Genomic DNA, 27,309 nt, shown 5'->3' with positions numbered 1-27,309 from the left:
CAGACTATGACAGTGATATTCAAATCAGATGCAGTGCAGAACTTGCTTGCTATAAACATGAAGATCCTTTGGAAACTGGCGGTGATGTTTTTTTTTTGTTTGTTTCTGACAGCAAAGTCAAATGAAATTGCCACTATTGAACCGGCTTGCACAGAAGTTTCTGTGTACGCCAGCCACCTCTGTGCCCTCAGAAAGAATTTTTTCTGCTGCAGGACAAATTATAGCTACAAGACGCAGTTGTCTGAAGCTAGCCAAAGTGGACAAAATGATTTTTCTTAAAAACTGGAAGATTTAGGACTTGACCAAACTTCACTTTTCACATGATGTAACACAGCATTGCATGCTCACATTAAAGTTTGCCTTTGTTCAATTGCTGCTGCCTGGTTTTTGTTCCCTTTGTGTTATAATATTAGCATGTGGGCCTCACTATTTCAATCTAGTTAAATCGAATCAAATTGAATCGAAAAACCAATTTTTTTTGAAAAAATCGAATCATATCAAATCGAAAATTTTTTGACTGAATTGGACAGCACTAATGTCAAGTCTTGAAGAACCTAGCGGATGTTATCTGAGTGTCACCAGAGCTGGTTCAGTCTCTACTTTGGTGGACAATTTGATCCAATTTGACTCTGGGACTCCCATTCCAAATTCCTCAGTCCTGGAAGGTGGTGGATGCATCCCATTTGGGGTGGGGAGCTCATTTAGAAGGGTTTCTTGGTCAGCCCAAGAGACAGATCTCCTCATCAACCTTTTTGATCATCTGGCAATCTGGAACGTTCTAAAGGTTTCCAGAGATCGGCTGATCAACTAAATTGTACTAATTTAAACAGATAATCAGGTTGTGATGTACTACATCAACAAGCAGGGGAGCACCGGATCACACCCTCTGTGTCAGGAGGCCGTCTGGATGTGGTGTTGGGTAGCCCGGCATGGGATGCTCCTCAAAGCCACTTTCCTGGCGGGCATATCCAACAGCCTGGCTGACGTACTTAGCAGGGTTGCGCAGCTGCACAAACGGTCTATCAGCATGGGCGTTGTCTGCAAGATAAGGTTAATCTGCACTGTTACCTCACCATTGCGATGTTTAGTTGACCGCTGTTGTTGTTTTCGGTGAGCCTGGTAGCTAGGGATTCTCACATATGAGAATTATTGGCCAGCTTGTCCTCGGAGAAAGTGTAGATACTTACCTGTAGCAGATATTCTCCGAGGACAGCAGGCCATATATTCTCACCTACCCTTCCTCCTCCCCCTTGTCTCTCTACTAATTTCATTGTTCTGGTGGTCCTGCGCTCTTTCGGCAGGCGAGATGGCACTTTTGAGGAAATTAGAAAGTCATGGGATAGGAGGTAATGTTCTACTGTGGATTAAAAACTGGTTAAAAGATAGAAAACAGAGAGTAGGATTAAATGGTCAGTATTCTCAATGGCGAAGAGTAGATAGTGGGGTTCCCCAGTGGACTGTGCTGGGATTGCTGTTTTTTAACAATTAAATTTGCTGATGACGTAGTTATTTAAAGTTGTGAAATCACAAGAAAATTGTGAAAAATTGCAAGAGAACTTTGGGAGACTGGGCATCCAAATGGCAGATGACATTTAATGTGAGCAAGTGCAAAGTAATGCATGTGGGAAAGAGGAATCCAAGTTATAGCTACGTGATACAAGGTTCCACATTAGGAGTCACCACCTAGGAAAAGGATCTAGGTGTCATCGTTGATGATGTGCTCAGTGTGCAGCGGCGGTTAAGAAAGCAAATAGAATGTTAGGAATTACTAGGAAAGGAATGGAAAATAAAAATGAGGATGTTATAATGCCTTTGTATCTCTCCATGGTGCAACCACACCTCGAATACTGTGTGCAATTCTGGACACCGCATCTCAAAAAAGATATAGTGGAATTAGAAAAGGTACAGAGAATGGTGACAAAAATGATAAAGGGGATGGGATGACTTTCCTATGAGGAAAGGCTATAGTGGCTAGGGCTCTTCAGCTTGGAGAGGAGACGGCTGAGGGGAGATATGATAAAGGTCTATAAAATACTGAGTGGAGTGGAACAGGTAGAACTGCATCACTTGTTTACTTTTTCCAAACTACTAGGACTAGGGAGCATGCAATGAAGCTACTAGGTAGTAAATTTAATACAAACTGGAGAAAATATTTCTTCACTCGAATTTGGAATTTGTTGTCAGAGAATGTGGTATAATCACTTAACTTAGCAGGGTTTTAAAAAGGTTTGGATAATTTCCTAAAAGAAAAGTTCATAATTATTCATTTTGACTTTGGAAAATCCACTGCTTATTTCTAGGGTAATCACCATAAAATCTGTTTTACTATTGTGGGCTCTTACCAGATTCTTGTGACCTGGTTTGGCCGCTGTTGGAAACCGGATACTGGGCTTGATGGACTTTCGGTCTGTCCCAATAGGGCAAAACTTATGTTCTTATGTGTTTGGGGGAGGGGGCATATCAGTGGATAGTGCAGCAGCAGTGACGGCACACTGGACTACCAGACTGCCGGTAGCATAGCTGCGCTTACCGCCTCCTCTTGAGGTGGTGGTACGTTGAGCTGTGGTAGCGGCAGTCATGACAGCTAGGACGCAGTACTGACCTCATGCACTTGCTCAGCCAGCCACACCTCTGCCCACCCATCTCTTGCCTGGATCCTGCCCATTGCCGCATTAGGCAGTTAACATGGGATTTTAAAATCAAAGGCTCCCTTTTTAGTACAGTATACAGTAGTGTGGGCATGAAGTACTATCTACTATGCTGAAAACCCTGGTTAGCTACTTTAATACAGCTTAGTAGAAGGGCCCCAAAGTGATTTCAGGATAACTGCATAGATATTTTATTTAGTGGTGATTTTTAAAATGGTTATTTCTGTAAATATATTCCATAGATTGCATATAGCAAAAAATACCTGTATTTTTCACATTAACCCCCTACCTAATTCTATATCTAGCTCTCAACATTGTGCTTGCAAATTTGGAGTTGCACCTAAATTGTGCACACAATTTAATTTATAGTGAGTCAGTTAACATTGATAATTGGGTGCTACCAATTATTGGATCTAGTTGGCAATAATTGGAATTTACAAATGCATTTTCATAGTCATGTGATAACGTGATCAACAGACAGGCTTGGAAACCTCACAGGCAGAGTTCAGTATAAAGTCAAAAGAAAACTTTACTAGTGGAAAATAATTAAAGCAAGACAGTCTGTTCTTCTCACAAACTCACTTTCTCCTTGGCAACAATCACAATTACTCCCTTCTCTCTTAATCCGGTTGGGACCAGGCTGCTGGCGTCAGTATTTAAAAAGGAGATAGAGCAGCTTTTAAACTAGAAACTGGGGGAGGGCCGACAGTCGCTCAAAAGCACATGGTTCGGGATGTGGTATCTTTCAAAAATATCACCAAAACAGGGAAGATGAGGTTGCAAAACAGACCATAGTAGATCAGGTGTCCAAAAATAAAAATTAGACAAAAGATTGCAAATTCTGTCAAATCCTGAGCATGATGATGTAAATAGGAACAACAAACATAGCCTAAGAAATAAGATGGGAGAGTTAGAATATATTGCACTAAATGAAAAATTAGATATATTAGACATCTTTGAGACCTGGTGGAAGGAGGATAACCAGTGGGACTGTATCATACCGGGGTACAAATTATATCGGAGTGATAGGGTGGATCGAATTGGAGGGGTATACTGTATGCAAAGGAGGGCCTTGAATCAAATAGACTGAAAATTCTTCAGGAAACAGAACACATCTTGGAATCCTTATGGATTGAAATTCCATGTGTAAAGGAGAAAAGGATAGTGATAGGAGTATATTACCGTCTGCCTGGCCAGGATGAATAGACAGGTGTAGAAATGTTAAAGGAAATTAGGGACACTAACAAACTGGGCAAAATGACAATATTTGGTGATTTCAATTACCCCGATATTGACCGAGTAAATGTAACATCAGGGCATGCTAGGGAGGTAAAATTCCTTGACAAAATCAAGGACTGCTTTATGGAGCAGCTGGTACAGGAGCCGATGAGAGAAGGAAAAATTCTAGACCTAGTCTTTAGTGGAATGCATGATCTGGTGTGGGACGTAATGGTGCTGGGGCCGCTTGATAACAGTGATCATAATATGATCAGATTTAATATGAGCTTTGAAGTAAGTATACATAGGAAATCAAATAAGTTAATAACTTTCAAACAGGAGACTATGGTAAAATGAGAAGAACTTAGATGAGCGGCTTGGAGGGTCAAAAATTTATATCAGGCATGGATGCTGTTCAAAAATACCATCCTGGAAGCCCAGGCCAAATATATTCCACGTATTAAAAAAAGGAGGAAGGAAGACCAAACGACAGTTCTACTACTAATATTTGGCATTTCTATAGCGCTACAAGGCGTACGCAGCGCTGCACAAACATAGAAGAAAGACAGTCCCTGCTCAAAGAGCTTAGACAACAAAAAAAAGCAATCAAATCAATTAATATGTACAGGAAGGAGGAGAGGAGGGTAGGTGGAGGCGAGTGGTTACGAGTCAAAAGCAATGTTAAAGAGGTGGGCTTTCAGTCTTGATTTAAAGGTGGCCAAGGATGGGGCAAGACGTAGGGGCTCAGGAAGTTTATTCCAGGCATAGGGTGCAGCAAGATAGAAGGCGCGAAGTCTGGAGTTGGCAGTAGTGGAGAAGGGAACAGATAAGAAGGATTTATCCATGGAGCGGAGTGCACGGGAAGGGTGTAGGGAAAGACGAGTGTGGTTAAAAAGTGAGGTGAAGGAAGCTACTAGAGCTAAAAGAAAATCCTTCAGAAAATGGAAGAAGGAGCAGACTGAAAATAAACAGCAAAAGGAAAGTCAAGTCGGGGAGCAACATGGTGGCTGAATGAGCAGCACAGGAAGTCGCTCCGATTGTTGCAGTCACTTAATACCTTGAAAACTTATCTACTTACTTAAACTATGCCTAAAAGGAGAGGCAAACAGCGAATTGGACCCGCGATTCCTGTATTGCCGAGAACTGCAACGCTTGACCGCTTCCTATCGGGAATGACTACTGGACTATCCTCGCTGCCGAGAGGAGCGGAGGGAGGTCCCTCGCTCCCCCGGCTTGAGGCGGAAACAATGCTCAGTTCCGAAGTGAGGATCCCTCCGATGCCGGCGATGGCGTCAACTATGGCCCAGAATACTCCGGGTGAGAGAACTCCGACGGGGTCTCCTGGCGCTGGCGCCGAAGTGGTGTCAGAGACGCCGACAAATCCCGCATCGATGGAAGCGGGTGCGAGCGGAGGAGAAGAGGTTACTGGGGAAGATCATGGAGATACAGTAGGAAACTCGGATTTTCCCTCTTTTCCTGACTTGGGAACCCCAAGTAAATCGTTTTTGCCCTGTAAGCCTCAAACTATTACACTAGAAAATATATGGGAGGCACTTGTGGGACTGGAAGCCTCATTTGGGCAGAAGTTTACTCAATTTACCCAGAAATGTAATTTAGATATTGGAAGCATATCTGAATTAGAGACAAAAGTAACTTCTCTGGGTAAAAGTATGGAAAATAACTTAGCTGCTGTTCAAAGCTGTCAACAGATTCAGATGAATTTGATCAAAGAAAATATTTTTCTACAACACAGGATTGAAATTTTAGAAAACCATCAACGATCAAATACTCTGAGGCTGATAAACTTTCCTAAGCAGCTTGCTATTTCACCACTGATAACCTTTAAACAGTACTTAACTGAGAATTTAAAGATTCTAGAAAAATCTCATCCTCTGATATCCAGGATTTACTATATAGAACCTTATCGGAAAAAAGAACTGTTAAAGCAGGATAAGATGGTTCCCCCAGCAGAGACATTGGACTTGAATTTGGACTTGACTCAAATAATAGGAGAGAATGTGGGTTTAACAACTGCTACTCTTAAAGTATTTTTCATACTTCAGCCAGATAGAGACTGGATACTCAAGCAATATTTCCTTAATAAAAGTCAGGATTTCTTAGGTTGTCAAATTAGAATGTATCCAGACGTCTCTAGGGCGACCCAGAGAAAAAGACAGGAATTCCTTAAATTAAGGCCGAAGGTATTACAATTAGGAGCACTTTTTTGGCTGAATTTCCCATGCAAGTGCGTAATAAAACTGAATTGAGTAAAGTATGTATTTTTTGAGGCAAAGCAACTAAATACTTTTATAGAGGCTAAACTGAGAGATTCCTCGTCCCCATTTCCAATAACTGTAACAACTTCAACCCCATGATTGATTTAAGAATCCCGATTGCTCTCACCAGCCACTTTATTCTTAATTAGAAATTGCTTTTCTGATTTATTAATTTTTTCCTTAAGTTAGTAGGGGCTCCCTTTGTATTGTGGACTAAAGATGATAATTTAGTTTATTGTATTTGCCTGAATTGTTTTTCTTGTATAACTGGAAAAGGAACTATTATAATCATCGTTTCTATATTCAAGATGTATACTATACAAGATGTATAAAAGATGTATTCAAGATGTAAATTAAAATCTCATAAAAAAAAAAAAAAGGAAAGTCAAGTCAAATACAAAGCGCAGATAAGGAAGGCAAAGAGGGACTTTGAAAAAAGATTGCGTTGGAGGCAAAAACACATAGTAATATTTTTTTTTAGGTATATTAAAAGCAGGAAGCCGGCAAAAGAATCTGTTGGACTGCTAGAAGACCAAGGGGTAAATGGGGCAATCAGGGAAGACAAAGCCATAGCAGAGAGATTAAATGAATTCTTTGCTTCACCGAGGAAGATTTAGGAAAGATACCGGTGCCCTGGCATTCAGAGCTGATGAGTTGGAAAAACTGAATGAAATCTGTGTAAACCTGGAGGATGTAATAGGACAATTTGACAAATTGAAGAGTAGCAAATCTCCTGGACTGGATGGTATCCATCTCAGAGTACTGATTAGAACTGAAAAATGAACTTGTAGAACTATTATTAGTAACTAGTAAAAAAAGGCCCGTTTCCGAAACCAATGAAACGGGCGCTAGCATGTGTTTTTTTTTGTGTGTGTATGTGTCACAGAGTTATTTTGTGTGTGTGTGTGTGTGTGTGAGTGTGTGAGGGTGCGGTGTGTGTGCAGGTTGTTGATGTTTGTCTTTTTTTGTTTTGTTTTGTTTTTTGCTTTGGGGTTGGGGCTGTGCTGTGCTGGCAAAGTGGGTTGGATTGGTGTGTGGCTTTGAGGGTGTGTTTCTGTTGTATTGTGTGTGTGTGTGATTTTGTCTGTCAAGGAGGTTTGTGGAGGGGGGTCTTTCTGTTGGTGAAATGTAAATGTGGTTGTAGGGGGGTCAGCCTTTGTTGAGTGTTGTTTTTTTTTTCCATGTTTTTTTTTTGTGTTGTGCTGAGGCAGCAGTGTTGTTTTAGATGGGCAGAAGGTAGAGGAGCACGTTCTTTGTCGGTATTTTTTGGCCGTTTCAGGTCTGCTGTAGGGGAATGCTGGAAGAGAAATGTGCTGTTGGAAGCAGCGCCATCTTTTTCCATTGGGCTGGGGTTCTGGGCATCCTGGAGGTGGGTGACGGCTTGCCTGAGGACGGGGATGGTTGTTTTAAGTTGGCGGAAGGGAGAAGAGCACGGTCTTGGGCCGTCAGGGGGTGATCCGGTATGTTTGGTCCATTTCAGGCCGGCTGCAGGGGAATGCTGGAACATTTATGCGCAGCAGGAATCAGCGCCGTCTTTTTCCGGGTGCTCGGGGATCCCCGAGGTGGGAGACAGCTTGCCTGAGGCTGGGGATGGTTGGGCATGTCCTTGGCTGCTTCGGCAAAAGGGGAAGAGGAAGGGGGTGGGGAGTTACCTGCAGCCGCCTGAGAAACCATGTAGTCTTTGTTTGTTTTGTATTATTAGTTTGCATTTCTGTTGAAGAAAGAGTGGATGCCTTTCGAATGATGGAGGTGGTGCGTCGGTGTGCGGTTGTTTCGTTAGTTTGGCAGCCAGTCTCCAGCGATTCCTAGGCAGGGAAGGAGTACTCCTCCCCCTTTCTTGGTCGCTGTTTGCTGCTGGCTGGGTCGCGGGTAATCCTTCCAGCTGGGCCGCAGCTTGTCCTGTTCGCCCACGTCCTAGATGGTGACGGGCACGTTGTTTTCCGGCTCTTCTGACCCCATGTCAAGCGATCCCAAATATAGTCTGTGCTATAGGCCCTCTGGCACTCTTCAGTACTGGCATTAGGCATTTAAAAATTTCTCCCCCCCCCCCCCCCCCCCCCTCCGGTCTATTTTTGCACATACCTACAGCAGGAATATTCTTCTCTCGTTCCAGCGGTGTTTCTGTGCTCTCCGTGCTGCTCAGATAATGAGCCATTCTGCTGGGGAATGCTCCTCCCTTATTGTCACGTAGTTTCCTCTGATTGGTCCGTCTTACGTTGCCTAGTGTTGCCTGGGAACGGTGTTGTGATGGTTCTTTGTGTTTCAGAATGTTGAGGGTGTTTTTTCTGGTTGGTCCGTCATGCGAGGGCGGGGCAGAGAGACATGGTCAGTGTTGTGGCTTCACTACCATGAATCCATGAACCCTTCAGTGAGTGACTGAGTGACTTCAGAACGTTGTCTTCAGAACGTTGAGGGTGAGTTTTATTATAGTAGATGTGTAATTTATCATTAAAATCGAGCGTAGTACCGGAAGACTGAAGGGTGGCTAACGTAACGCCGATTTTTAAAAAAGGTTCCAGAGGAGATATGGGAAATTATAGACCGGTGAGCTTGACATTGGTGTCAGTCAAAATGGTAGAGACTAGAGAGCTGCACGGGAACGGGGTTCGCGAGAATCCCGCGGAACCCTCGGGATTCCCGCAGGGACGAAAGCAGGTCCTGCGGGGTTCCCGTGGGGACGGAAACAGTTCTGTGGGGTTCCCGTGGAAGTGTATGCTGCACTACATCAGCCTCTCATCTACCGAGTACCTTGAGTGCTGTCTCCTCCTCCTCCTTGCTTTTAACAGCACAAATGTAGAAAGTCTTCCATTAAGGAGGTGGTAGGGACACAAATGATTAAGGAATTCAAAAAGGCTTGGTTGAACACAGAGGATCTCTAATTAGAAAATGGAAGTTATAAAAATCCTAACCTTAAATGGCTGCATGTGTGTGGATGTGTCAAGTGACCCTTAGATGGCGACTCTGGCTGTGATTAACTAGGGCCGATACCGGGCAGACTAGTATGGTCTGTGTCTAATATATGGCAGTCTGGTTTAGGATGGGCTAGAAAGGGCTTAGACAGCAACTTCAGTGGCTGGAACATAAGGACAATGCTGGACAGATTTTTACGGTCTGAATCCCACAAATGAGAAGACGAATAGACTGGAGTGGGCTTCAGCGACAACTCCAGCAGCTGGAACATAAGTATAGGGCCAGATACTTCTATGGTCTATGTTCCAGAAACAAGAAAGAAAGTATATAATATCACACTTGTTGATTTAATCATGAATTGATAATGAATGTGACTATTGGGGAGACTGGATGGACCGTTCAGGTCTTTATTTGCTGTCACATACTATGTTACAATTAATTTTCTTTGCTTTCTGGCTGATGCGCAGACCTCAGTTCTGACACAGGCAAGAGCATCAGATGTCACCTGACCTACTGAAGCGTGCATGTGGTGACCTCTCAGCACACAGTGCCAGAAATCAGAGACAAATCTTACATGTGCACACCAGAGTGTTCTAAGTTTCAGCTTCCATTCCTTCCTTGCCTACAGTGATGTGGCTCAAATCCAGAGAGAGACTGAGGGAGCTGACCAGAAGTTTATTTTATGTACCATTAAATTCTTGTGGGGACGGGTTGGGATGGATTAAATTTTTGCGGGGATGGGTAAGATTCCAGTGGGGATGGGTGAGATTCTAGCAGGGACGGGTGGGGATGGGTAAGATTTCTGTCCCCGTGCAACTCTCTAGTAGAAACTATTATAAAGAACAAAATTACAGAGCATATTCAAAAGTATGGATTAATGAGACAAAGCCAATATGGATTTAGTGAAGGGAAATCTTGCCTCACCAATCTATTACATTTCTTTGAAGGGGTTAGCAGGTTGATACTGTGTTTCTGGATTTTTGAAAAGGCGTTTGACAAAGTACCTCATGAAAGACTCCAGAGGAAATTGGAGAGTATGGGATAGGAGGTAGTGTCCTATTGTGGATTAAAATCAGGTTAAAAGATAGAAAACAGAGTAGGGTTAAATGGTCAGTATTCTTACTGGAGAAGGGTAGTTAGTGGGGGTCTGTGCGCTGTTTTTAACATATTTATAAATGACCTAGAGATGGGAGTAACTAGTGAGGTAATTAAATTTGCTGACAACGCAAAGTTATTTAAAGTTGTTAAATTGCAGGAGAATTGTGAAAAATTACAAGAGGACCTTACGAGACTGGGGCGTCTAAATGGCAGATGACGTTTAATGTGAGCAAGTGCAAAGTGATGCATGTGCGAAGGGGGAACCCGAATTATAGCTACGTAATGCAAGGTTCCACGTTATGAGTCACCAACGAAGAAAGGGATCTAGGTGTCGTCGTTGATGATAAGTTGTAACCTTCTTCTCAGTGTGCTGCGGCGGCTAATAAAGCAAATAGAATGTTAGGTATTATAAGGAAAGGAATGGAAAACAAAAATGAGGATGTTATAATGCCTTTGTATCACTCCATGATGTGACTGCACCTCGAATATTGTGTTCAATTCTGGTCACCGCATCTCAAAAAAGATATAGTGGAATTAGAAAAGGTGCAGAGAAGGGCAACGAAAATGATAAAGGGGATGGGACGACATCCCTATGAGGAAAGGCTAAAGTGACTAGGGCTCTTCAGCTTGGAGAAAAGACAGGTGAGGGGAGATATGGCAGAGGTCTATAAAATAATGAGTGGAGTGGAAAGGTTAGACGTGAAGCATGTGTTTACTCTCCAAAAATACTAGTTCTAGGGGGCATTCGATGAAGCTACAAAGTAATAAATTTAAAACAAATTAGAGAAAAATTTTCTTCACTCAACGTGTAATTGAACTCTGGAATTCGTTGCCAGAAAATGTGGTAAAGGTGGTTAGGTTAGCAGGTTTAAAAAAGGTTTGGACGGCTTTCTAGAGGAAAAATCCATGGACCATTATTAAAATGGACTTGGGGAAACTCCAACTACTTATTTCTGGGATAAACACCAGCATAAAACTCAGATTGTGAGCCCTCCTGGGACAGAGAAATATCCAGTGTACCTGAATGTAACTCACCTTGAGCTACTACTGAAAAAGGTATGAGCAAAATATAAATAAATAAAATGTTTTGTACTTTTTGGGATCTTGCCAGGTATTTGTGACCTGGATTGGCCACTGTTGGAAACAGTATACTGGGCTTGATGGTCCTTTGGTCTGTCTCAGTCTGGCAATACTTATGTACTTATGTAACACTTCTAGCTTCTTCAGTACAGTTCCAGCTACTCATCTAGAAGGTCAATGCCTTGCTCCAGCTTGCACACTCAGGGCTGGGGTCTTCACAGCAAATAAAGACACTTTTTACCTTTTGCAGTCTTCATTTCCTCTTTCATGCACTCAGGGTGCAAACCTCTGAGCTACTGCCATTTTCCCCTTGTCAGTCACACTTTAGAGAGGGTTCCATCCCTTGGAGCTGCCCTTCAGGAGATCCCCGCACTCTCTCTCTCTCTTGCTCTTGGAGACCTCTTGCTTGATGGCCTCCCTCATCCACTCTGCTCCAGGGTATTTAACCAGCCATAAGGTGGCTAAAGTTCAGCCTCAGTGAGGGAGTGTTCTTAGGGACACTTGCCGCTATACCACTCACTACTTCATAAGTCACTATTCTATAAAGATGTGCATGTAAATTTTTCTGTGCAGGTCCACAAAGGGTGGAGGGGCATGGGTGGGTCAGGGGCATTTTTAGAATTTGCACACAGTACTATAGAATTAGAGGGATCTGTGCCTAATTTAGGCGCAAGGATTTACACTAGGGTTTAGTTGATGTAAATCCTCATGCCCAAAATTAGAGACAGATCCTGGTGTTAACGCTGTTCTGTAAACAGCGCTCAACTTGGAGCACCATTTATAGAATAGCGCTTAGTGTGTATTTTTTGTGGCACCCAGATTTGGATACCATTTCCAGAACTGAATCCTAAAATATATTGTTTTAAAGATATGGGTTGCACTATTCTTGAAGACATAGGAGCTGATATAGATTTCATTTCTTTTATTGAATAATGCATTCACATTTTTGCTTTTCTTGCTTGTAAATTGCTACATTCATATTGGTACATAAGATATGTGTGCTTACAATTAACATTAATACCAGTTGATGATATGCTTTCAGCTAAAGTTTATGTCAAGTTGAACCACAACACACCCCATGTTTTGTGCTTAACACAACGTCTAAGAGATGCTGAGCTGACAGATCCAAAATACCAATGGCATGGACCAGATGGAGAAGCTCTTCCAGGTAAGTATTTGTTCTATGAATTTTTAGAGGTCGGTATTCAAAGTAATTTAATCAGCCAGAAATGGCTCCTGGCTGGTTAAATCACTTGTGTGGAGCTATCCTCTCATTTTTAGCAGCATGTAACTGGTTTGTGCTGCCAAAAATGTCTGGTTAGCACCTAATTCAAATCAGTTATTTTGGGTTTGGGGTTGGGGGTGGAGTTGGTGCTTAGCCGGAAAAGTGCCGATATTCAGCACTTAACTAGCCAAGGTAACCACATAAATAGGACTGCATAAAAGTCAGTTCTATCTTTATGTGGTTTGACATATCTAGGTAAATGCTGAATATCGCACTTCACCGGCTATGGTTTCGCCTGTTCTGTAAACCCAGAAATTCAATGTTGGGCCATATCCAGGCATTCCTGGCATAACGCTGGTGGCGGTCAGCAAAATGCTGAGTGCCGCTGGCTGAATATCAACCCCTTAGTGTGTTGAATATTCTATTTATATTGTGGAGGTCATTTTGGAGGCATCTAGATGTGTAAATAACACCATTTGTATGCTTACATCACATGTAATTCCAAATATCCAAATATTTATTCTAGAAAGCTGCTATTTGAATGTGCAAACCCTGAAGATGCAGAGATTTGAAGGGAACATGGTGGAGCTTTGTTTACGCTTACCTAAAAAATAGATGTGTACTTCCCATTTTTCAATGGGAAGCCATGTCTACACTGAAACCCCCCCCCCCCCCCCCCCCCCAAAAAGCAAAATTTTGCCGGCTGTTGCACCTGTTCCATTTTTTCAGCGCCGCCACGCTCAGCATTGCATGTGGTGGCAGGAAACCCTCAGTCTGAGCAGGCCTTACTGTGGGCAGGTTCCGATTGGTCTGATGACCTGGCGCAGGCTTCTGGAGATGAGAGTGTGCCGTTTTCACCAGTTTGTGCTGCTCATTCACAAAGCATTCTTATTGAAGTGGTAAGGGAATTCACAGGGCCTATATTCTTCTCCCTCTTCTCCTGGATCTTGTCACTCGCCTCAGCCGCTATTAGCTAAGCATTCCAGGATTAAGACCTTTGATTTCGATGCTGCCTCAGCGCAGAGTCTGATGTGCATGATGCACACCTTTCAGGGGGCTCTCCGGGGGCCACTGACCCCCCCCCCCCCGGAGAGGGAATTGCCGTCGGAAGAGGGGAATGACCCCATGGCTTCCTGCTTATTTAGAAAACAGGAGCTTCCTGCTCTGATTATTAGAGTGCTAGAGGTTTTGAATATTTTATCTGCGGAGGCCACAGCCGGTCTGAAGCCCACTCCATCTATTATGTCAAGGACCAAAAGCTCTGCAAGATCATTTCATGTCCATGAGGCCATGAAGATCCTCATCTCGGTGCAATGGGATACACCGGATGCAGGACTGAGAGTGGCGCTGGCGCGCCTCTATTCACTGCCAGCATCAGATTTAGAGTCACTGAGGCTCCCTAAGGTAAACTATTTGATCACAGCGGTCATGAAGAAGACCACCTTACTGGTTGAAGGGCTGTAATGAACCTTAAGCACCCTCAGGAGTCTTCTCTCAAGCTTTCCTTTGAGGTGGTAGTGCTCAGCCTTCAGGCCACCGTGTGGCTCCTATGCAGCCTGAGTGCGCCTTTCTTGAGTACAAGAGGCTTCCTCGGCTGAGGAGCTCATCTAAGTTCTCCTGGCTCTGGAGTCCAGTCTGACTTACTTAGGAATCTGCTTTATGATTTGCTGTAGGCATCTGCAAAGGAGGTTTCCTTGGCCATCATGGCATGCTGCTGGATTTGGTTGCAGCTTTGGGCGGTGGATGTAACTTCCAAGTCGAGACTAATGAGGCTGCCTTTCAGGGGGAAACTTCTTTTTGGGGATGATCTAGAAAAGATCGTTAAAGTGCTGGGTGATTCTAAGGGTCAGCGCTTGCCCGAAGATAGATCAAAGGCGGGACAGTACTTGGGCATGTCCTGCTTCCGAGAGGCTAAGCACTACCGTCCAGGATGAACGAGGACCTTTCAGCGTCCTCGTTTTCAACAGAAATCGCAGTCCTTTCGTAGTGAGCGTTGATTGGCAGTTTCTGCCTCTAGAGCGCAGCCCCACGTGAGAGGCTCACGATGAGGACCTGGCTGATTCTCTGCCGGCTGTTGGGGGATGGCTGTCCCAATTTCTGGGGAGGTGAGCCAGGGTAACTTCCGATTAATGGGTCTTGGAGGTAATCCAGGATGGATACAAACTCAAGTTCGCCCGGATCTGGCCAGACTTCTTCCTAGAGTTTCCATGCAAAGCCGAGACCAAGGTGGCAGTGGTGCCGGAGACAGTGTGAACGATTTGTTACGCCTTGGTGCGGCACGACCCATGCCGTTGGAGGAGTGTGGCCTTAGTTGTTTCTCCATTTACTTTGTGGTACCCAAAAAGGGCGTCTCTCTCTGCTCTGTATTGGTCCTCAAGGTGGTAAACAAGACCTTAAGGATTTGCAAGGTTTCAGAATGGAAACCTTTTGCTCGTTCATTGCTGCAGTGCATCCGGGGGAATTCTTGACCGTTCTCAACCTGAAAGAGGCATATCTGCACATTCTCATTTGGCCCCCTCATCAACGCTTTCTGATTTGCAGTGCTAGATCAGTTTTAGACGATGTCATTTGGGCTTGATACGGCACCCAGAACCTTATCAAATGTCATGGTGGTCATTGCAGTGGCACTTCAGAAGGAGGGGATTCAGGTGCACCCCTGTCTGGACAATTGGCTCATTCGGGCACCGTCCTACAAAGAGAGCCTCAAGGCAGTGGACAGAATAATCTGTCTTCGGTCCCTAGGCTGGGTGATCAATTTGCCAAAATGCCATCTTTCACCATCAGAGTCGCTGGAGTACGTGGACATGAATTTCAGCATGTGGGCAGGGACGGTGTCCCTACTGGTAGCGCACAGTTTATGGTTCCAGGGCAGCTGGAGAGTCTCCTTTGGAAACTGGCACCCTGGGCCTGGGATTACATTCAAGTGCTCGGCTCCATGGCAGCCACATTGAATGTAGTCTTGTGGGCCAGGAGCCGCATGTGACCTCTTCAGTTATCCGTCCTCAATAGGTGTTCGCCTCTCTCGGAGGATTATCAGGTCCAGGTGCCTTGGACACCACAAGCCAGGTCAGTGATGTAATGGTGGCTGGCTACGGAGCATCTGCAACGGAGTTGTCCCTTGATATTGTGGATTGAGTGGTAGTGACCATGGATGCTTTCCTATCCAGTTGGGGGGGCTCATTGCCTCAGTCAGATGGCCCAGGAGTTTTGGTTACCGGTGAAGGCAGCATGTTCCATCAACCGGTTGGAGTTGAGGGCGATTCGCCTGGCACTGCAGCAGTTTTTCAGTGCTGTTGGACAATGCTACAGCAGTAGCATACATGAACAGGCAGGGGGGAATGAAGAGCACGTCCCTGGCATAGGAGGTGGAGCTCCTCTGCTGCTGGCGGAAGTACACCTGAGTCTGCTTTCGGCTGCACACATAGAGTGGTTGACAAATGTGCAGGTGGTTTTCCTCAGTTGGAATTTGCTGGACCCGGGCAATTGGGAACTTTTGCCACAGGCATTTGAGCAGATTACAGACCACTGGGGATTGCCAGAGATGGACCTTATGGCCAGCAGGGCCAATGCAAAGGTAGCTTTAGAAATGTCAAGTAGTAGTAGTAGTAGCCCTATTTTTCAGCAGAGGCAGGGAATCCGGTGCAGAGGGAATCAATGCTCTGCTCCAAAATTGGCCCTTGGATCTTCTTTATATTTTCCTGCTATGTCCCATGGTGGGTCACGTGGTGGGCCAGATTGTGAGACATCCTGGGATGGTGATCCTGATGGCTCTGGATTGGCCACGACGCTCGTGGTATGTGGACCTCATCCGCCTCTTGTCCAATCATCCATTCCGACTCTCTCCACACAGGATGGACTCCTGATTCAGGGTCCCATTCGAATAGAAGAGGATCCCTCCCACTTTGGTCTTACGACCTGGCCCTGGCACATCTGAGGAAGAAGGGTTACCTGGACATGGTTATTACAACCATGCTACAGGCCAGGAAACGTTAACACTTCCACTGCGTATGCCAGAGTCTGGCGCACGTTTGAAGCTTGGCGTTCTTCATCTGGTGTCCCGGCAGTTTCGGCTTCAGTATCCGTTATCTTTGCCTTCTTGCAGGAAGGTTTAGAAAAATCCCTTTCCTTGAATACCTTGAAGGTTCAGGTGTCGACTTTGGCCTGCTTTAGAGACCACCTTAAGGGCTCTTCGTTAGCCGCACACACAGTTGTTGTGCATTTCCTTCAGGGATGAATCATCTGCGACCGCCTAGGGTGCCAGTGCTTCAGACGTGGCATCTAAACCTCATTCTACAGGCTATGCAGCGTTCTCCCTTTGAGCTTTTTGACCACTTATCTTTAAAGGATCCCACCTTGAAACTGGTTTTCCTGGTAGCTATTGCCTCTGCCAGGCGTGTGTTGGAGCTACAAGCCTTATCCTGCAGGGATCCCTTTCTACGCTTCATGAAATCGGGAGTATGCCTTTGGATAGTGCAGTCCTTTTTGCCCAAAGTGGTGTCACATTTCCATCTTCACCAGGCGCTGCTGTTGCTGGCGTTCTGCCGAGAGGTCTACTCCTCAGAGTTCCGGGCACTACGGTGTCTAGATGTTCGGTACATTGTTATGCATTAATTGAAAGTCACCAATGAGTTTCACCCATCTGATCATCTTTTGCCCTCCATGATGGGCACAAGAAAGGTGACATGGCTTCCAAGGCCATGGTGGCACGTTGGTTGTGGGAGGCGATAGTGTCGGCTTACTTAGCTGTAGGTAGGTCTTCTCCCTTTTAGATGCAGATGCAAGCGGCTTCCCATGACAAATTTCGTCTGGTTTCTTTGGAGGACATTTGCAGGGCCTCTACATAGGCTTTGGTACATTCCTTTACTAAACATTATAGATTGGACGTGGTGGCCCATCAGGATATCTGATATTCCTAGTACCTTAAGAACTTTTAATTAAACAACTCAATAAAATACTAAGATACAGACAGTAGTCTAGCAACGAGATGGATGCTATTCACTCTTTTGTATTCAGTGCCACATGTATGATTATCTCCCAGTTGGTGAGAGGTCATGTGTTTGTGCTCGATGCAAAGAGGTCCTAGCTCTCAGAGAATAAGTCCGTTCTCTTTAGGCTAGAGTAGCGGACTTGGAGGAGCTGAGGGAGACAGAGAGGTACACAGAGGAGGCCTACAGGGACGTTGTAGAGAAGTCCAACTTCCAATCTGGATGGAGGTCTTCTAAAAGGAGAGCATCACCCTGGTGCAGCTGGAAGTAATCCTGTAGCCAGGACCATCACACCAGGGGATGCAATGTCCTCTCGCACCAAGGATATGTCTCCAGGAGTTACGGTCCAGGTTAGGACAGCTGTTGTAGTTGGTGATTCGATTATTAGGCATGTAGAAAGCTTGGTGGCTGGTGAACGTGAGGATCGCCTGGTCACTTGCCTGCCTGGCGCGAAGGTGGCGGACCTCATGCATCATCTAGATAGCATTTTAGATAGTGGTCAGGAGGAGCCGGCTGTCTTGGTACATGTGGGTACCAATGACATAGGAAAATGTGGAGAGGTTCTGGAAGCCAAAATTAGGTTCTTAGGTAGAAAGCTCAAATCCAGAACCTCTAGGGTAGCATTTTCCAAAGTGCTACCTGTTCCACGTGCAGGGCCCAAGAGACAGGAAGAGCTCCAGAGTTTCAGTGCATGGATTAGGCGATGGTGCAGGGAGGAGGGTTTAGATTTGTAAGGAACTGGGCAACATTCTGGGGAAGGAGGAGCCTATTCTTCAAGGATGGGCTCCACCTTAACTAGGGTGGGACCAGGCTGCTGGCATCGGCATTTAAAAAGGAGATAGAGCAGGTTTTAAACTGGCCATTGAAAAATGCATGGTTCGGAACAAGGTATCTTTCAAAGATATCACCAAAACAGGGAGGATAGGATATCCCCGATAGCAAGGTTGCAAAAGAGACCATACAGGTGTCCTTAAATAAAAATCAGACAAAAGATTGCAAATTAATACTGTCAACTGCTGAGCAAGATGTAAATAGATACAACAAACATAGTTTGAAATGTCTATATGCAAATGCCAGAAGCCTAAGAACTAAGATGGGAGAGTTAAAATATATTGCACTATGAACAATTAGATATAACAGGCATCTCTGAGACCTGGTGGAAGGAAGATAACCAGTGGTACACTGTCATACTGGGGTACAAATTATATCGTAGTGATAGGGTGGATCGAATTGGTGAAGGGAGTATTGTATATTAAGGAGGGCCTTGAATCAAGTAGATTGAAAATTCTACAGAAAGCAAAATACATCTTGGAATCCTTATGGATTGAAATTTCATGTGTAAAGGGAAAAAGAATAGTGATAGGAGTGTACTTCCATCCATCTGGCCAGCATGAACAGACGGATGTAGAAATGTTAAAGGAAATTAGGGATGCTAACAAACTGGGCAACACAATAATGATGGGTGATTTCAATTACCCCGATATTGACTGGGTAAATGTAACATCACGGCATGCTAGAGGGGTAAATTCCTTTTCGAAATCAAGGACTGCTTTATGGAGCAGCTGGTACAGGAGCCAACAAGAGAACTAAAAATTATAGACCTAGTCCTTAGTAGAGCGCATGATCTGGTGCAGAAGGCAATGGTGCTGGGGCCGCTTGATAACAGTGATCATATGATCAGATTTGGTATCGGCTTTGGAGTAAGTACACACAGGAAATCCAATATGTTAGCATTTAACTTTCAAAAAGGAGACTATGATAAAATGAGAAGAATGGTGAAAAACAAAACTTAGAGGGACAGCTGCAAAGGTCAACATTCTTAAATCAGGTGTAGATGCTGGTCAAAAATACTATCCTGAAATCCCAGGCCAAATATGTTCCGTGTATTAAAAAGGAGGTAGGAAGACCAAACAGCCAGCATGGTTAAAAAGTGAGATGAAGGAAGCTATTAGAGCTCATAGAAAATCCTTCAGAAAATGGAAGAAGGATCCTACTGAAAATAATAAGAAACAGTATAAGGTAAGGAATGGCAAGTCAAATGCAAAGCGCTGATAAGGAAGGCAAAGAGGGACTTTGAAAAAATATTGCGTTGGAGGCAAAAACACATAGTAATATTTTTTTTTTAGGTATATTAATACTAAGAAGCTGGCCAAAAAATTGTTTGGACCAGTTGAGGACTGAGCGGTAAAAGGGGCACTCAGGGAAGACAAAGACTTAGTGGAGAGATTAAATGAATTCTTTGCTTTAGTCTTCATTGAGGAAGATTTGGGAGTGATACCGGTGCCAGAACTGGTATTCAAAGCTGACGAGTCTGAAAAACTGAATGAAATCTCTATAAACCTGGAGGATGTGATCCTGGACTGGATGGTATTCATCCCCGAATACTGATAGAATTGAAAAATGAACTTGCGGAACTATTGTTAGTAATATGTATTTTATCTTTAAAATCGAGCATGGATCCAGAAGATTGGAGGGTGGCCAATGCAGCGCCGAGTTTTAAAAAAAGATTCCAGAGGAAATCTTGATAATTATAGACCGGTGAGCCTGACATCGGTGCCAGGAAAAATGGTAGAGACTATTATGCAGAATAAAATTACAGAGCATATTCAAAAGCATGGATTAATGAGACAAAGCCAACGTGGATTTAATGAAGGGAAATCTTGCCTCACCAATCTATTACATTTCTTTGAAGGGGTGAACAAACATGTGGATGAATGTGAGCCGGTTGATATTGTGTATCTGGATTTTAAAAAGTCTTTTGACAGAGTACCTCATGAAAGACTCCAGAGGAAATTGGAGAGTCATGGGATAGTTGGTAGTGTCCAGTGGATTAAAAACTGGTTAAAAGATAGGAAACAGAGAGTAGGATTAAATGGTCAGTATTCTCAATGGAGAAGGGTAGATAGTGGGGTTCCCCAGGGGGTCTGTGCTGGGACCACTGTATTTTTAACATATTTATAAATGATCTAGAGATTGGAGTAACTAGTGAGGTAATTAAATTTGCTGACGAGACAAAGTTATTCAAAGTTGTTAAATCACAAGAGGATTGTGAAAAATTATGAGGACGTTATGAGACTGGGAAACTGGGCATCTAAATGGCAGATGATATTTAATGTGAGCAAGTGCAAAGTGATGCATGTGGGAAAGAGGAACCCGAATTATAGTTACGTAATGCAAGGTTCCACATTAGGAGTCACTGACCAGGAAAGGGATCTAGATGTTGTCATTGACGATACTCTGAAACCCTCTTCTCAGTGTGCGGCGGTGGCTAAGAAAGCAAATAGAATGATAGGCATTATTAGGAAAGGAATGGAAAAGAAAAATGAGGACGTTATAATGCTTTTGTATCGGTCCATGGTGCGACCACACCTCAAATATTGTATTCAGTTCTGTTCACTGCATCTCAAAAAAGATATTGTGGAATTAGAAAAGGTACAGAGAAGGGTGACGAAAATGATAAAGGGGATGGAACGACTTCCCTATGCGGAAAGGCTGAAGCGGCTAGGGTTCTTCAGCTTGGAGAAAAGATGGCTGAGGGGAGATATGATAGAGGTCTATAAAATAATGAGTGGAGTGGAACGTGTAGACATGAATTTCTTGTTTACTCTTTCTAAAAATACTAGGGAGTAGGAGGCACGCAATGTAGCTACAAAGTAGTAAATTTAAAACGAATCAGAGAAAATATTTCTTCACTCAATGAGTAATTAAACTCTGTGATTTGTTGCTGGAGAATGTAATAAAATCAGTCAGCTTAGTGGGGTTTAAAAAAGGTTTTGGATGGCTTCCTAAAGGAAAACATAGTCCATTATTAAAATGGAGTTGGGAAAAATCCACTCCTTATTTCTAGAATAAGCAGCATAAAATGTATTGTACTGTTTTGGGATCTTGTCAGGTACTTGTGACGTGGATTGGCCACTTTTGGAAACAGGATGCTGGACTTGATGGACCTTAGGTTTGTCCCAGTATGGATGTGGCTTTTGATGCTTCGGTCCTTTCTTCTTGGTTGTATTTATCCCGCCCTTCTTGAGGACTGCTTTGGTACATCCCACAAATCTCTGGACTGATCTCTGGGACACTATGGAAGGAAAAATTAGTTCTTGATAATTTTCTTTCCATTAGTCCCCATAGGTCAATCCAGAGGCCCTCCCTTCATCAGACAATTTCTGTGGGTTGTTTGTGTTTCGGGTTTCGTTGATAGGTAATGGAAGAGTTTCTGCGTTTGGTTTATTTCCTTAAAAAGAAACAAAATAAATGAAAGAAAACTGAAGACGATGTATAGAAACATGATTATTGCAGTCTCCTCTCCGGTGGTATGCTGCTGCTTTCCGCGTTGTCGGTTGAGGTTACAAATTGGATTTATGGGGGCAGGAGAACGTTCGTATCATTGGGATTTCTGAATTTCCACTGCTTGGAGGAGCAGCCTAGTGGTTAGTGCAGTGGACTTTGATCCTGGGGAACTGAGTTTGATTCGCACTGCAGCTCCTTGTGACTCTGGGCAAGTCACTTAACCCTCCATTGCCCCTGGTACAACATAAGTACCTGAATATATGTAAACCGCTTGTGAATGTAGTTGCAAAAACCTCAGAAAGGCGGTATATCAAGTCCCATTTCCCTTTCCCTTTGGTATTGACCATACTGAAGAGAACCTGGCTGTACATGACCACATGACCACTCTGAAGTTTTCACTCTATCTCCATCTGCTGGTAGAGGGACATAACCCACAAGTCACTGGATTGATCTGTGCGGACTAATGGAAAGAAAATTATCAGGTAAGAACTAATTTTTTCTTTGTGTTGGTGCCTGGGCACCTTACCAGCTCTCTCAAGTAAACTAGATATGAAACTGATTTTTAGTAACTTATTTATTTATTAGGATTTATTTACCGCCTTTTTGAAGGAATTCACTCAAGACGGTGTACAGAAGGAATAGATCAAACATGAGCAATAGACTATTACAGCAGTAAAAATATTCAAAAACAATACAAAGTATGGCATGGTATACTATTTACAATCCACATCTGAATCTGTGAACTGTATTCATATAGCAACTTATGTGGTGATTAAATGGAGGAAAAGCCTCAAATGCAGATAGATACTCCTTTGTTGAGACTCAGCCTAAGGGTGCTCTATCTAATCATCACTGGCTGAAAAACCTCCTCACATTTTATTGGGTGATCCCTATAACATTCAATATTGTAAATGTGTATGGATCACTTATCTTTCCAGCTGTCCAATCAATTTAGGCATCTTCCATGGCCCAACTTCGGCCCGAGTTTCGACTCCTGCTTCAGGGTACCTTGGCGTCTTTTGATTGATACATTCGGTGCTGGATCTTGTAGGTGTCACAAATAGTAGAAGCAGCTCTTGAAGGTTGCTTGGATTTGGGGAATCAGAGTAAGTGTTGAATCTAACTGTGTTCCAAGGTTTCTGACTTCTGATTTGAGGGGGAGTTCATACTTCCCAAAAGGGATTTTGATGTCAGGTATGTATCCACATGTGTTAGGGACCCAGAGAAGCTTGGTTTTACTTGGGTTCAGGCAAAGTTTGTTGCGTTCAGCCCATTCTTGAATTGATGTTAGACAGGAAATCAGTTTATTCAAGGCTGTAGGTAAGTCAGGTTCAATGGGTATGAGTAGCTGCACATCATCCACATAGATGTAGAACTGAGTGTCCATTGACCGAATCAGCTCAGCTAGTGGTTTGAAGTAGATATTGAACAGAATAGGTGACAGTATCGATCCTTGTGGTACCCCGCAGGTCAGTGTCCATGGTGGTGATGAGTTGCTGCCAAACATTATGGATTGTTGCCTGTCACTGTTCCATTGATACCTGTTTCTGTCAGTCGTGCTAGCATGATATCATGGTCTATAGTGTCAAAAGCTGCAGAGAAATCGAGCAATACTAACATCGAGGCAAATCTCTTGTCTTGGTTTCTGTGAAGATCATCTAGTAGGGATACAAGGACCGTTTCTGTACCATAACCAGGTCTGAATCCAGATTGACGTGGATCTAGCTAGTTTCTCTCTTCTAACCAGTCATTAAGTTGAACACAGACTGTTTGTTCTATGAGTTTTCCTAGAAATGGGATGTTGGATACTGGCCTGTAATTATTAAAGTTGTTTTTCTTCAGCAGAGGGTGGACCACTGCCCTTTTTAATGCTGTTGGTAGTTGCCCATTACAAAGAGAGGTGTTTACGATTTTTGTGGCGCCTTCTATGAGGCCCATACTTGCCTGCTGCACTATCTTTGATGGGCAGGGGTTGAGGGAGCAGATAGTAGGTCGAAGGTCTCTTAGGATTTTGTCAAGGCTCTCTGCTGTCGTTGGGTTAAAAGTGTCCCATCCATCTTTGTCAGGAGGGGGCGAGTTTGTGCACCCCTGGTTGACTGGTTGGGGACTGGGTGAGATTGCCGGTGAATCCTGGCGGAGACTTTTAATTTTGTTGGCAAAGTATGCAGCAAAATCATTGCAATTCAGTTTAGACTGGGCAGGCTGGTTCTGTTGTGGGGGCTGCAGTAGGCTGTTCAATGCATTGCGAGAAATACTGTTTTTTGGTTGCTGTTAATGCTTGGCGGTTCTTTGCCATGTGCTTCCTACAGTTTAGTCTGTCTTCATCCAGGCGAGATTTGCGCCATCTCCTTTCCAGTTTTCGTCCTTTGCGTTTAAGGATCCGAAGTTTGTTTATTTATTTGTAACACTTGTATCCCACATTTTCCCACCTATTTGCAGGCTCAGTGTGGCTTACATAGTACCGTTGAGGCGATCGCCAATATCGGTATGAACACATACAAAGTGAAGTTGTGGTAGAGTAAAGTTCTCCGAGGACAAGCAGGCTGCTTGTTCTCACGACTGGGTTGACGTCCACGGCAGCCCCCACCAACCGGAAAAAAAACTTCGTGGGCGGTCCTGCACGCAGGGCACGTCCACCGCGCATGCGCGGCCGTCTTCCCGCCCGTGCGTGACCGTTCCCGCTCAGTTTTTTTCATTTCTGCGCTGGAGAGAGACATGTTTCCGTCTCTCTCTTAGTCAGCCCCGGAAACTGGATTGCGGCCTAGCCGCGGTTTTTTCTCTATTCGAGTACGCGTTCGCGTGTTATTTTCTTTAAAAAAAAAACAGCGAGAGAGAGTTTTCCTCGTTGTTTTTAGCTGCGAGGGCGCGTCGTTTCTTCTTTTTCGGGTGTGCTTTTCACCGCCACCATCGACAATTTTGACTTCGCCGACGCGATTTTTCCGTCGATGTCCTCGAAGGTCCCGAGTGGATTCAAAAAGTGTGGTCGGTGCGGCCAGCAGATTTTGCTTGGTGTCTCCAGTGCCTCGGCCCGGAGCATAATTCCAAGACGTGCCCCTTATGTCTCGGCTTAAGAAAGTAGACACAGGTGGCGAGGCAAGTTCTGCGGGACCGTCTTTTTGGAACTTGCACCGGCCCTTCGACGTCGACCTCTACGGCATCGGTGTCGACGGCCGGGTCTTCGGTACCGGTACTGATGTCAACGAAGTCGGCGCCGACTCTGGCATCGACCCCAGGAGCACAGGTACCTTTGGCCCGCCGGCCTGCCGGTGGTGAGCGGCCGCGCGGGCAGTCTGCCCCGGCCACTCCCTCTGCTCAGGGCCATCGGGACTGAACCCTGTCGGATCCGATACCTCAAGGCCGGGGGGGGTTCCACCTCCTCCTCGTCTCTTCCGCCGAGCGCCGATGACGGGCATCGCAAGAAAGCCAAGAAGGGAAAGGGGAAAGGGAAATGGGACTTGATATACTGCCTTTCTGAGGTTTTTTGCAACTACATTCAAAGCGGTTTACATATATTCAGGTACTTATTTTGTACCAGGGGCAATGGAGAGTTAAGTGACTTGCCCAGAGTCACAAGGAGCTGCAGTGGGAATCGAACCCAGTTCCCCAGGATCAAAGTCCGCTGCACTAACCACTAGGCTACTCCTCCGTCATCGGTCGCCCACGGCACAAGGGACTACCAGCTCCGGTACATCGAGGGACGACTCGACGGCCAGGAAGCGGCAGTGCCGGGAGGAGTGTTCCCCCTCTGTTGAAGAGGTGTCGCTGCATGAGTCCGCGGGTATCTCGGTACCGTCTTCTGGACCCGAACAGCTTCTGGCACCGGCACCCACACCGGCCCCTCTGCCTTTCCCGACAGCGGGCCTGGACAAGTGCCTCCGAGCCATCCTTCCCGGGATCCTGGAAGGGCTGATGCGCCAGGCTCTGCCGGCACCGGGGGTGCTTGCGCCCCCGGCGCCGTTGATGGAGGCGCCGGTGGGCTCTGGCCCGATGCCGAGGCCTCCGACGCCGCTTGCGCCGCCGGTGTCGACCGCCACGCAGGTGGAGTCCCCGTCGACATCGATGGAGGGAGCTTCGTCCACGCCGGTGCGGGAGTTCACCGCTCGACGCCATCATCGAGGACGTGGTTCCTCGCAGTCGAGACGGGCCTGGTTGAGGTCTGAGCTGAGAGAGCTCATGTCTGACACCGAGGAGGAGGCCTCGTGGGGGGAGGAGGAGGACCCCAGATATTTCTCCTCAGAGGAGTCTATGGGCCTTCCCTCCGACCCCACTCCACCGGAGAGGAAGCTCTCGCCTCCCGAGAGCCTTTCCTTTGCCTCGTTTGTCAGGGATATGTCCATCAGCATTCCCTTTCCCGTGGTTACTGTGGATGAGCCGAGGGCGGAGATGCTCGAAGTCCTCGACTATCCATCACCACCTAGAGAGTCTTCCACGGTGCCGTTGCACAATGTCCTTAAGGAGACACTGCTTCGGAACTGGTTGAAGCCACTATCTAATCCCACCATCCCCAAGAAAGCGGAGTCCCAATACAGGATCCACTCAGACCCAGAGTTGATGCGGCCTCAATTGCCTCATGACTTGGCGGTCATGGACTCTGCTCTCAAGAGGGCACGGAGTTCGAGGGATACCGCCTCGGCGCCCCCTGGACGGGAGTCTCACACTCTGGACCCGTTTGGGAGGAAGGCCTACCAATCTTCCATGCTCGTGACCCGCATCCAATCATACCAGCTCTACATGAGCATCCACATGCGGAACAATGTGCGGCAACTGGCGGACCTGGTCGACAAGCTCCCTCCGGAGCAGTCCAGGCCTTTTCAGGAGGTGGTCAGGCAGCTGAAGGCGTGCAGAAAGTTCCTGTCCAGGGGTATCTATGACACCTGTGATGTGGCATCTTGAGCTGCGGCCCAAGGTATAGTGATGCGCAGACTCTCATGGCTGCGTGCCTCTGACCTGGACAACCACACCCAGCAGCGACTGGCGGATGTCCCTTGCCGGGGGGATAACATTTTCGGCGAGAAGGTCGAGCAGTTGGTGGACCAACTACACCAGCGGGAAACCGCTCTCGACAAGCTCTCCCACCAGGCGCCTTCAGCACCCACCTCTGCAGGTGGACGTTTTTCCCGGGCCCGACAGGCTGCACCCTACGCTTACAGCAAGCGTAGGTACACCCAGCCAGCCCGAAGGCCTCTTCAGGCACAGGGACAGTCCCAGCGCGCTCGTTCCCGTCAACAGCGTGCGCCTAAGCAGCCCCCTGCGCCTCCACAGCAAAAGCAGGGGATGGGCTTTTGACTGGATCCATGGGAACATAGCCGCCATCAAAGTAGCCGTGCCGGACGGCCTGCCGGTCAGGGGGAGGTTGAAACTTTTTCACCAAAGGTGGCCTCTCGTAACCTCCGACCAGTGGGTTCTCCAAATAGTGCGGTGCGGATACACCCTGAATTTGGTCTCCCCTCCACCAAATTGTCCACCGGGATCCCAGTCCTTCAGCTCCCATCACAAGCAGGTACTTGCAGAGGAACTCTCCGCCCTTCTCAGCGCCAATGCGGTCGAGCCCGTGCCACCTGGGCAGGAGGGGCAGGGATTCT

The 27,309-nt window shown here is 45.6% G+C and overlaps 1 protein-coding gene across 1 annotated transcript in view; it reads left to right on the top strand.

The window, feature by feature from the left end:
• ZPBP (zona pellucida binding protein) overlaps positions 1 to 27,309 on the top strand; it is a 304,665-nt gene that overhangs the window by 36,174 nt on the left and 241,182 nt on the right. The window contains exon 3 of the mRNA XM_030218447.1: positions 12,273 to 12,398. Within this exon, the coding sequence (XP_030074307.1) occupies positions 12,273 to 12,398 (126 nt within the window). The remainder of the gene's footprint in view (positions 1 to 12,272; positions 12,399 to 27,309) is intronic.

Source organism: Microcaecilia unicolor, chromosome 1, assembly GCF_901765095.1.
Source record: "Microcaecilia unicolor chromosome 1, aMicUni1.1, whole genome shotgun sequence".
Lineage (NCBI taxonomy): Eukaryota > Metazoa > Chordata > Amphibia > Gymnophiona > Siphonopidae > Microcaecilia > Microcaecilia unicolor.
This window is presented reverse-complemented; position numbering and strand designations above follow the sequence as displayed.